The sequence below is a fragment of the Staurois parvus genome, unplaced genomic scaffold (genome assembly GCF_062004578.1).
Source record: "Staurois parvus isolate SC_StPar_1 unplaced genomic scaffold, SC_StPar_1.0 ptg001316l, whole genome shotgun sequence".
In the NCBI taxonomy this organism is placed as follows: Eukaryota; Metazoa; Chordata; class Amphibia; order Anura; family Ranidae; genus Staurois; species Staurois parvus.
Genome location: NW_028319112.1, coordinates 1994621 through 2006949, shown reverse-complemented (window position 1 = coordinate 2006949; position 12329 = coordinate 1994621). Strand labels below are relative to the sequence as shown.

At 38.6% G+C, this 12329-nt stretch overlaps 1 protein-coding gene across 1 annotated transcript; it reads right to left on the bottom strand.

Moving 5' to 3' along the window:
- Window positions 1–250: 250 nt before the first annotated feature.
- Window positions 251–11562, bottom strand: LOC149437094 (potassium channel subfamily K member 1-like). Its single transcript, XM_089661152.1, has 3 exons — window positions 11256–11562; window positions 8199–8594; window positions 251–510 (listed from the first exon to the last, which is right to left on the bottom strand). Exons 1-3 carry the CDS (start codon window positions 11560–11562, stop codon window positions 251–253), a joined length of 963 nt encoding a protein of 320 aa, XP_089517278.1.
- Window positions 11563–12329: the final 767 nt, after the last annotated feature.

The following is a 12329-nucleotide window of genomic DNA, read 5'->3' as shown; positions in this document are numbered from 1 at the left end:
CCAGGTTAAAGTACTGAAGCCACTGGATCAGTTTATCAGGCGAAGAGGTCAGCAAGGACATCCTTCATATTCTTCCAGAGCAGGTTTTCTTTTTCTTTGGAGGTCAAGCTTCAAGAGACCTGAATAGACTCAAAAACCTTAAATAGATAATTCACCTGCTTTCTACCCAAAACTAAATCAATAATGTTGAGTGAATTAGCCCTTTAAGTAATAATGTCAGGAGCGTTTGGTTTCTGTAAATGTATTAAGATCAGCTAAAAGATGGGTTTATGGAGCCATATGACTTCTCAGTGGGAGAGGCGGAATGTGGAACCCTCCTCCTTGTAGTTTCATCATGTCTCAGAACAATCGGAACCTCAGAGTCATTTGGTGGAACACGTTCTATTTCCTCATCTTGCCTGCCATCGTCATACCCCAGTAAAAACAGACTGAGGATCTGGTTATGTTTAAGAAGATTCTTTAACATCTCAACCATAAGAAACACAGCAACCAGGCCCATTAATAGATAACCTAAAATAAAAAGACAAAATATCCAAATCAAAAAAAAATTTAATGTATAAAATAATAATGGTATATTGATTTTTTTTTGTTTAATGCCAGGGACCATAAAATATTTTTTCAATACAGTGCAGCTTTAGTGGATGGTAAAAAAAACAAAAAAAACCAAAGCATTTTTTCCTAAAAAAAAACAGAGAACACCCACCTGTTGAGAGCTATCCATGTGACCTCTTGGTCTGTGAATTTCTTTGGCATCTAGGTTACCAAGTGTGCCCCCTCACCCCCCCAAGCAGGGACCACTTATGCTCGTATGAACATGAAATTACACAAATGGCAGCCAATTGACATTTTATGTGCAGATCAGTAGATAATTGTTTGATTTGCCCATAAGCATTAAGAAAATGCATCTCTACAATATTGATACCTTCTATGTATTAATATATTAAACCTTAAATCTAAACAGTGTAGCGCCCTCCTAATTTAGGTATAGGACTATAGAAATATTTAGTTAAGCTCCCCTGTAGCCAGTGGAGCAGCTGTTGATTGCTTTAATGTGCTTGGTATTTCACAGGTTGCTGTTCTGATTATTTCCCCCTTGCCTTTTAGAGAATTCTAAAATGACAGAGGGAGGAAAAATACCCAGTGGAAGTTGGAAGAGGGTGTCCAGCTGTACTGTGGCATTGTGAGTTTCTCCCTCACTGAGGAGTGCCCAGTGGATATCAGAAGGATGCAATAAATGATCCTGTGGCATTGTGAGTACTGACCTAGACTCAGCATCTTAGCGACTGTGTGCAGTTCTCTGACTCAGTAAAGAGAAGTACAATAAAAGGATGAGAAGAAAAGTGTCACCAGTTAGTTCAGCTTATTTCATGTCCCCTTCACCCCATCCAAGTTTAATCTGCAATAAAAACATAAAATGACACTATAGACTTTTATTGAGCCAGAGAGAAAGAGCAAATCCTGTTTACCTGGCTGTGTTTGCTCTAAATTCAGGGAAAGGAAACAACTATCAACAGCGGCTCTTTTGGGGGTGCGCTACATCTGTAAAATAAATTATGATGCATTTCCATTGAAATCTGCAACTACTGTTTGCAGGCTTCATTTAGAAAGGAGCAGCTACCAGCTGATATACAGAGCAGGACCCCTGCAGGTTTGCAGATTATACCAGGATAGTCACTGTTTGGGGAATATATCTTGAGTGAAGATTTACTTCAGGAAGATCATTCCTCTACACCCAAATTTAGGGTGGAATATGTAATATGCTTTTATGCACCCACCTCCTGCCACCAGTGCTCCCTCTCCATGTGACAGCAGGTGGGAGATCTCATCCCCACACCCATTACCACAATTTGAAACCAGCACAACTGTACGGAGCTCCAAGCACATGGCTCTATCGAAAATTTGCAGATTCCTTTGAATGAATCGACTACAAGTACCATCATCCACTGCAGCTGATGACTTGTGGTTCTCAATTAACTGCAAGGGTGCTGGTGAGTGCTCTCATCGATTATTCCTACCATTCAGTAGCTGCCTGTCCATATGGGAGGTAGAGGCAGACAGCTTACCAAAAGTCAGCAAGATCCCAGTATTGCACCATAATCTGCTGATTGTGGGTCAAATGCTTTACAGGCTGCAATGAAAACAAAAAATATTAAATGCACATTTTTTACCTGCAGCAGGAACTTAGCCTTTAAGCAGCAGGAGCAGTAAGTATTTGCCATCTTTTGCAGCGAGAGCGGTTTGGCAATTTGTATTCTCTTGGCATACTTGTTTATACTTTAGGCCTTATACCAATTCTTAATAATTGAACTCCCTGTAAGCTTAAAATGAACCTGTGCATTGTACATGTAGAGCACAGCAACATATTCACGTTCAGCACTACCAGTAGCATATGCTCACTTTCCTTTTGCTACCTTGCTGCTCTGTTTGGCCATCAGGAGCAAAGACAAATACCTCTTATTCATTAAGCGTGAGGATAATTTCCATCAAATACCTGGTTGAGGTAGGAGTTAACAAGAGAGCTTCCCTTAGAACTCCTGTCTAATACCCTCTGGAGTTGGTGACAGGGCAAGAAGGATAACATGGGGGAACCCTTGAAATAACTGTCTGGGCTGAAGGAACTCCTGTAATAATTACAGCTCAAAATACATTAGTGTGATGGTCATTGGGAAGAATGCCCCCTTACATATAGCTAAAATGGTCATTGCGGTCAGTGGATACTCATCTGAAAGGCAGAAGTTGCTCATTACTCAAGAAACCCTTAGAATTCCCTGGAGGAACCTCAGGGTTCCATGGAACCATGGTTGAGAAAGGCTGTGCTAGGGTGCTGCAGAGATTCAAACCAGATCTTTGCAAAATGCTGATTTTCAGTTTGACAAAGTCAGGGCAAGCAAGAGGCAGCAACAACCAGGCAGCAGAGGTACCAAACCGGCAAGCAAAAGAAAGTCATAGTCCAGAAAAAAAAAAAAAAAAAAAAAAAAAAAAAAAAGGGAGCAGCAGAGGTACCCAGGCAGAAGGTGGAGGAAGAAGACAGGCCAGGGTCAGGAGTGGGAGGTACAGGCACGATGGAGCCTGGAGGAAAGTTGGATAAAAGCACAGGATAGCAGAGACACAGGAGCCCAAGATCTTTCAATGACTTCCCAAGGCTGTGTAGAGTTTTAAATGATTGGAGCCAAAGTCAGTGCATGCTCATTCACACATGATCATATGCATACACACATGTGGCTGTGCGTGCATCCATAATAATAAGCATCTGACCACAGGCTGCAATATTTGTTTAAAACTTTGGGCATATACAGGTGTCGAACCTTCCTGGCAATGGGACTCATCACACTGCTTCCCATGCAAAAGTCCTGGTTCTTGGCGATTTGCTCCTCAGCCCTATGTAAGCTCCTTTTTACAACTGGGAGATTTCACAGGGTTCCTCTCTTCAGTCTATGCAGCTGAATGCAGTGGCAGGGTTATGAAGGGTAGGTGCCTATGTGCAGTGGGTAGACTGGCATTAAAGTGAATGTATTTGTCTTGCATGAGCTTTAAACATTAAATTAACATCTTAAAACAAAACTCCTAATACCTAACCACCTACCGTGGTATCACATTTAAAAATATGCAGATGCAAGCAAAAGATCAAGTATTTTAACACCTTTTTTGCAGTGTTTCTTGCCATCAATTTATTTATGATTTTAATTACTGGCACCGTGCCTTTGACTTTGCAAGAACATTTGACTTCTCCAAGAAGAGTCAATTGCTTAGCACAGCCCCTTCTGTCCTTGCAGGTTTTAGAACTCTCCTTTTCTGGGAGTGTCTAATTACTCTAGTGCTGGTCTAGCTCCTTCACCTTCCTACATTACTTACCAGTGTCATATTTTATGTCTCCTAACAGAGACGCCAAGATCAGCACACCAAAATCAGCCGATTTGTCAGAACAACTTTAGAATAGGTTCACACCTATGCAGTTTGCTTTTGATCGGTTTCTGCAGTGCTTTTTTGTGGTGTGTTTTATTGGGTTTTTTTTTTCTTTTTTAAACTTGCTAGGCAGATTAAAGCCACAAAATGTGTCAAAACACGGAAAAAAAAAAATGCACTACATGTGTTTCTGCAGCATCTCCTTTGAAGTCTATTGAACCAAACCGCACCACTATGCATTTAAAAAAGTTCCTGACCCTATAGAAAAAAAAAAAATTGCACTGGGTGAAAACGTGGAGATGTGAACTTCGTCCATATGAAATCATGTTAAAATGGACTGTAGTGCGTTTCTGAATAATGCTTAGATGTGAACCTAGCCTTAGACATTGCAAGTAAATCTGACATCCTTATGTTCAGCAAGGAGCAGAAATGCAAGCATGGACAGATTCTCAGTGGTGGGAACAAACTTTATCAATGAAAAACAGAATATACAAAAGGTTTTCTTTTATAAGAAAAGATTCATATTGCACAGTTGAAGTAATAAATACATGCCAACACACGTGTAATGTGTAATAGATGCAAAGTTAATGCTAAATTCCTGTATGCATGTATGTTTTTTTAAACAAAGAAGTCACGGTTAGTATAATTTTCCCTTAAGAGGTATATAATTATAGCTGTTAATACTCCTGCTGCAGCTCTACAGCCCAGAGCAATCCTTGTATAGGAACGTTAATTGAATAACAGGAAACTTTAATTAAAAACCATAAATGGTCTTTATACATCTTAAACTTTAAAATTGAATTAGTATACCGAACACAGCACACTAGCATTCAGAAGGTACTTCGTTGTAAAAAAGGAATTGAAAAAGTACAAAATTGTGAACATTATGTTCCACCTGCAAGATTGGAGGCTTTATGGTTAAAAGACAACAGATTTGCAACATAGAATATCTTTTTTCCTCCTGACAATCTTATGCCTATGGCAGGCACCCTTTGTTCAACTGTCCTCAGAAGCAAAGAGCTATCAAAAACGTGAAAACCTTGTCCAATCAATATGAAATTGACATTTGCTGGAAGCTAGCTACCCACGCTCATTACTTGTTCCATTAACAAAAATATGCATGCTTGGCCAAGAATTTATGTTTACATTCCCAATAAAGAAATGAGTGGAGGGATTGTGTCTGCACTTTTGACTGTCCATGGCCATTCTAAAAAAATAAATTATATATATTTCTTCATATAAGGTTTCCATAACTCAATTTCAGATTTAAGTTCTCCAGTCCACAAAGAGCAGGAGATCTTGAATATTCTAAGAAGCAGTGCATTAGCTCATCAAGGTATAGCTCTACTCTTGAGTTGAACACAACACTCTTTGGTTCTGTCCACATACACCCATGGGAGTACACACCAGCAAGTGGATGTACAGGGGAGCCTGCATGTGAATGTGTACAGTGATTGCATGATAATGTAGTGCTGCTTCAATAGAAACCTGGACAGAGAACATGGAGGTCTAGCATTTCTGACCATCTAAAAATGCTAGTTCTCTGGATGTCTCCAAACTCAATGTTTCCCAAAGGTATTGACCACTCATAAAAAAGGGAGCAAATCCAAAATACCCATTTTCCATACCTGCCCAAAGGTCATTGACTCAAGGGAGTTGTTTACTAAAACTGGAGCGCGTAAAATCTGGTGCAACTCTGCCTAGAAACAAATCAGGTTCCAGGTTATATTGCCAAAGCTTAGTTGAATAAGCTGAAGTTAGAAGCGGATTGCCTACTATGCACAGCTGCACCGGATCCTGAGAGCAACAGTTTTAGGAAATCTCCACCAAAGTCTTTGGATTACCATAACAGTTTGGCAACTAACTTTCAATAGCAGGGGTGAAGGGACGCAAAAGGATCATGTCATACTTGATAAGCAAGCTGGAGCTTGAATAGCGGCCGGCTGAGTGAGTTCCCCATCAGGTCCACTACTCTGTGGAATCTGGGCAGAAACCAAGTTCAGGTCTCCATTTCCAAAATTTCCCCTCCGTTATGACTGGATGTCGAAACTGTTCACTTTGTCTGTGATTGACCCTAACAATTGTGTTTATCATTTTACTTTATAAGTGGGGAATGATGCTGTAGTTACTATGCTTTGTCTTTGGATCAACAAGATGTAAAGTGGCAAAGATTAGTTTTCTGGCAGCTTATGTGTCTTCTCTGTAAAAGTTTTCATTTACCATGCTTTATTTTTCTGCTAAACTAGAAGGAAACATTGCTGTAATCTGCAGAAAATATGTTGTCAAGATTATTCAGTACAATGGTAATGTGCACAATCCATAAGAATTCGTTTTTAGGCTATTTTAACCTGAAAAAAAAAATAATAATAATAAATATACACATACACACCTCTATCATATGGAGCTTCTCTTTAGTACTGTGATTTGCAGGTTAAAGATACCATATTTTACCTGCTCTATAATTTGCACTGTTCTACACTTTATAGTGGACCTCGCATTAAAAAGGATAGGTCCGCTTATCACATTAGGTATTCCCCCTCCCACCCCTAACTACCCTCTTCTCAAAATGTTTGCATTAAAGATTCTGGCAATCCTAGAAATTATGTGGATCCTAAATCTTGCAACAAGATGATCATTCGCTGTGCTGGATTAACTTCATTTTCCCACATAAGCTTTTTTTTTTTTTTTTACACTTAAATTGCAGGTGTTTGGCATGAGAGGGGGCTTGTGTAACAAAGAAAGTGGACTTACTTTTAATGCAATGTCCATAATAAAATGCCAAAGACCAGGTGTGATGCAATTTTTTTTTCTTTATACATTTAGGAATTTGGAGGCAGAAATGGATAAAAACCAATACCCTTGGATGTGAAGAATACTTTGCTTGATCCTCGACATTGGAAACTGTATTAAGATTACATTATTTTTATTAGTCAATATTGGTAACTGTAGTTTGCATATTACACCTTATCTTACTGAAACGCCCATAAGTTTGTTTTTGCAGATACTACTCTATGCAGTTATTGTGCACAAGCCATGATAACTATTGCACAATGTTTTCATTTTTATGGTCCCTGGTTATTAGAAAGTTTTACCATATCAGCTATTAACAGAAGCAAAAAATAGAGATACATTTTATTGGGAGACAATGGTGTGGATTTACTAAAGCAAATTGACTGTGCACTGAGCAAGTGCAGTTTCATTCATTTTTCCCCCAAAGCTTAGTAAATGTGGAAAAGCTCTGCTGATTTCCATCACCCAATCATGTGCAAGCAAAAATTCTGTTTTTAATATTTTCTTTGCTTCTGATTGGGCATTTCTTACAAAGTGAAGCTTCACCACATACAGTATACTAAACTCTGGGGGAAAGGAGTGTAACTTCACATCCAAAGTGCGCAGTATATTTGCCTTTAGTAAATTATCCCCATTGCCAAGTTTTCAAACAGCTCACTGGGGGCTCAGGTTTATTTTCCAGGCCTCAACACGGTTTTTCTTTTTAGCCAATTGCATGTTATTCTGCCTCATATGGTCCCAAGAGCCAGTTAAAAAGAGTGAATAAATCCAGACCTACGTTGGTTTAATTTATGCTTTGGAGCAAATTTACACTTTTTATGTACCTATTGAGATCTGTGGGGTAGAATTAAACGAGCAATTTGGAACAAATCCAAATAAAAAAAAAAATCAATATGTACTATGACTACTAGTACCGACCACTGCACCTAGAGTCCTCAGTGTTGCCTGATTCTTTGCGCTTCTTTAAAAGAGCTTGAATTGATTCAGGTTTGAAGCCAAAGGGTAGTCACACCAAATATGTATTTGATTTTTAGATTTTTCTTCTAGTCACTCACTTTGAATTTTGTAAATTGATAAATTAAACAATTAAATGATTTTTGAAAGCACTCTTATTTTACAACATTGCTTCACACCTGCCTATAATGTTTGCACAGTACTGTATATAAAGGGTCATACTATGCTGGTGACAGGTTCACTTTAGGTCCACCTGCTGTGTGCCTAAATCTCAATGTATGCTACATTTTATTTTGTCCTATTTGTTTCCTTTTTCTGCCCCAACCAATACCTTTATCACAGCTTTAGTGCACATAATTCTTCTATTTCTTCAACATCCATAATCTCAAGGAGAGCTTTCATCTCTCTTCTGTACACCCATCAAAGAATGACAAGAGCCACAGATCACAGGAAGAGTGAATGTAAATTTAAATCACCTTTGAAACCCCCACAGAGGAATCTAATCTGTAGAACATTTATGTGTAATTACAATGCCAGAGACAATTACTTACCAACAACCCCGAACTTGTAGAGTGCTGTCAACTGTTGGCCACTCTGTTCATCAGGTACATAATCTCCAAGACCAACTGTACTCAAGGAAATAAAGCAGAAGTACAGGGCATCCACATATCCCCAATTCCCTTCTAGGATACTGAAGAAAACAGCAGGAATGAAGAAGAAAAAGAGAGACAGGATGGAGATTAGAACTATGGCATGAATCCACTCTAGCTTGTTATTGGAAATATTCCAGCAGCGGTGGAAGGCACGGAGTGGTTTGTCTCGCAGTAAAATTAGCAGATTCTGAGCAGTAATAGAGAGGAAAGATAAGGTGAATGGAATTCCAAGGATGGCGTAGAATACACAAAATATCTTTCCACTCAGTGAGATGGGAAAGGGATGTCCATAACCTGTAGGAAACAAAGATTTTATAAAATTAAATATTCTAATATGATCTAAATTTTAAATATCTAATGAAAGCAATTCTTGTCTCAGTATATCAATTTAAATATTAACATTGATGGTGGCTGTGAGCAACATGCCGTTTTTTAATCAGATAAAAAGCATGCACCAATAGAAGGAGCACATGATCAAAGATAAAAAAAAGAAGAAAAAAAAAAAAAAAAAAAGATTGAATGGTTTGCAATAAAAAAACAATGTGTTTCATTGGGCCAAAATACATAATCAGGGCTATAACAGAATATACAGTGTTTAAAGAAATTAAATGAATACTATGACACATCAGATCTCAATGAAGAAAAATATCATGCTGGATATCTATACTGATATTGACTGAGTAATGTGTTAGGAACATAAGGATGCCCCATCGTTTGATGGAAATGAAAATGATCAACCTACAGATAGGACTAAATTCAAAGACACCCCAAAAATCAAAGTGAAAAAAAAAAAATGATGCAGCAGGCTAGTCCATTTTGCTAAAATTTCATTGTAGCATTTTAAAATGGTACTCAGTTTGTATGGCCTCCACGTGCTTTCATGCATGCCTGACAATGTTGGGACATGCTCCTGAGACAACGGATGGTGTCCTGGGGTATTTCCTCCCAGATCTGGACCAAGGCATCACTGAGCTCCTGGACAGTCTGAGGTGCAACCTGGTGGCGTCAGATGGACCGAAACATGATATCCCAGAGGTGTGCTATTGGATTTAGGTCAGGCGATCATGGGGGCCATTCAATGGTATCAATTCCTTCATCCTTCAGGAACTGCCTGCATACTCTCTCCACATGAGGTCGGGCATTTCAACCCAATGAAATAACATCAATTGAAGGATATATCAGATAGGAGGGGGCACAACATTGCCAACCACTAACCTGATGAACTAAAATTCAAATGGTGTATAGCCAGCTTAAAGCATTGCAACTCTAACGTACATACGTTGAAGCACACCACAACTCATGTTAATACACTACTGTGCATTGTGGTCCACTGCTTCAGGAAGAATTCTGCATGTTCAATTATTGGTCTTTTCTTGAGCAATGCCAGCCCAATCAAAATTAACGGTCTGCTTTAATGCAACACTCACATCACACTACATGCAAAAATGCAATGCACAAAAACAGCAAAGTGTTAATCCAACTTACAGTTGAGTTAATGAATTACAACAACATACTATACAAGTGCCATTCACCTTCAGCTGCACTCCAGCACACTAAGGAAATGCACATGTGTTTGCAGCACACCCGAAAGTGTGTCCATGTCCATTTTCTGTTTCATTGTGATGCATTGGCAGCCCATTCAAATGAATGGGCTGCCTGAACACAGTGCATGTTAACCCATCATAATGGACTAGGTTGATGTAAATGAGTCTTAGGTTCTTGTAGCTGTTTTTTTTTTTTGCAGCATTTTAATTGGATACTTTAATCTGGTAAGAGATTTGCTGGCCTCCAAACACTTTGAAATGTTATAGATGGGCTTACTGTAGGAGCGACTATGCATGGCAGTACAGTTCAGTCACAAAAAAAAAAGTACAAATGTACAATGCTAATATGAGTGCAGTAACAAATTTCATTAGAATTCTGGGTTACTGTACTTTAAGTGTTGATTTTTACCATATATATATATATATATATATATATATATATATATATATATATATATATATATATATTAGTGTCACGTAAGGTGTAGATGTATCTTCGGTTTACGAACACCTCGGTTAACAGAATTTTCAGTTTACGAATGAAAATCCATGGAAAATAATGGCTCAGTTTACAAATTTTTTTTCGCAATACGAACAGATTAATTGGTTTTCAGTGCATTTACAAATTTTTTTTAATCATGTTCCTGTAGAGTACTATGCCTTTAAAGTGCACTCCATAAGCAGTTTTGAACAGATAAGACTTTTTTTTTTTTTACTTTTTTCTGACCTTCGAAACGGATTAATTGGTTTTCAATGCATTCCTATGGCAAACTGGGTTTCAGTTTACAAATTTTTTCGCAATATGAAGAGTCCTGCAGAACAAATTAGATTCGTAAACATAGGTACGCCTGTATGTGCATATTTTCTGCATGGAATGCAGGTCCTTGCTGGCAGAGCTAGCAGACAATCTTGCATAAAATACGCACCTAAGGTATTCACGTTTACACATGTGCAATTCTTCTAATGACTTTGTATTGTGTAAGCGTATACATATTTACAAGCATGCATACATGCTGTAAAATCAGCAGAGATGTATTGCCCGGGATGTCCTACTTTTTTCACACCACTAAACACAGCACACATTTTTGTTGGTATATGTAGTTGTGTGTGTGGCCTCACTGATTTCTAGAATGCTGCTTTTAGATGCATACAAAACTATATATTGTACACATCTAAATGCAGCATTTTAGAGGCCCACGTGAAGGAGCCTAAATACTGCCTATATGCACAACAATTTTAACCACTGTCAACCAGCTTTCAAATGTTATAGCAATTAAACAGCTTGAAGCAACCCAACACCCACATTTTAAATCAATATAAACTGTTACTGGTGTGTGGCACTCATTGGTTTAGTGTTTTGCAGTCAAAAGTGTCTGAAAATTGCCATTGCCAGCAGAGAACATTCACTCACCAATGGTGGTTAGGGTGGTCCCAGCAAAGAAGAACGAAGAGACAAAGTCCCATTTGACCTCATAATATGATACATTTCGTAGGACTGACACCCCAAAACTTTTCACCAGCAGAGCTGTGCGCAGGAAATCATCCAGTTTCTCCTCAGACAGACACGGGTGGCTTTCTAGGAAATCATCCCACATGATCATCACCTTCTCCCTCAGCTGGTCCTCATATGGTTGCTCCAGGGTAGAAAAGATAAGCGCTCCCAAAACTAAGTACAGCAAATAGATGACCAGCAGTAGCAAAAGGAGTTGACAGTTCATCGTGTTGACGTGACGCAAGGTTATATAGACCTAGATATCCTATTTGGGCCAAGCAAATACAAAATGACTATAACAAACCGACAAGAAATTCTGACCTGGACTACAGCCCAGTCCAAAAAAGTTCCTGCTCACCTATGACTCAGGTGCATTAGCTGGCTTTAAATTTTAGGAAGACCTGGTGTGGACCACTGGTTCATCTTTGGCTTGCATTAAAAGAGCAACATCTAACCCAACCCATGAGCCCTTAAAGCAGGTTTAAACCCAAATACATAATACAAAATGTAATACATTGCAGCTTACCAATCCTTAAATGTGGTGGCTGCTTTAGTTTTCCTATTTTAGTTTTAACTGGAGATCCAGCCAGTGGGACTATTATTTTTTTAACTTCCTTTAACAGAACAAACTGTCCTGCAGATGGTTTGGGGCTTACAATGGTTAGTTTGCATTCATTTATGTAAAACCTTTATCCCAAAAGGAAAAAAATAAATGTTGCTGTTACTGCTTATAAAGTGTTAACTGGAGTTCAGCTTGAATTTGTTGGTCAGGTCAGATCTACATCTGCTAGTGTAACACTAACCTCTCCCCAGACTATCAATGCTGTTGTCTAAAGGTGTCTCTGTTGCTCCTCCATACAGAGTGGAAACACCCTAAAGGGCTGGATCACCAGGTGGAAATAAAGGAAAAGAAGGCAAAAAAAAAACTAATGCAGCCACCACATTTATATTGTAATTCTGATGTAGCGCTACTCTCATAGGAACAGGGCCATC

Bases quoted from the DNA above. Each gene is read 5' to 3' on its own strand.
- LOC149437094 (XM_089661152.1), bottom strand. From the start codon at position 11,562: ATGAACTGTCAACTCCTTTTGCTACTGCTGGTCATCTATTTGCTGTAC. The intron at 8,595-11,255 runs GTGAGTGAATGT...TGTTTCCTACAG, and splicing joins GACCACCCTAACCACCATTG to GTTATGGACATCCCTTTCCC. The intron at 511-8,198 runs GTAAGTAATTGT...TTTTTATTTTAG, and splicing joins CTACAAGTTCGGGGTTGTTG to GTTATCTATTAATGGGCCTG.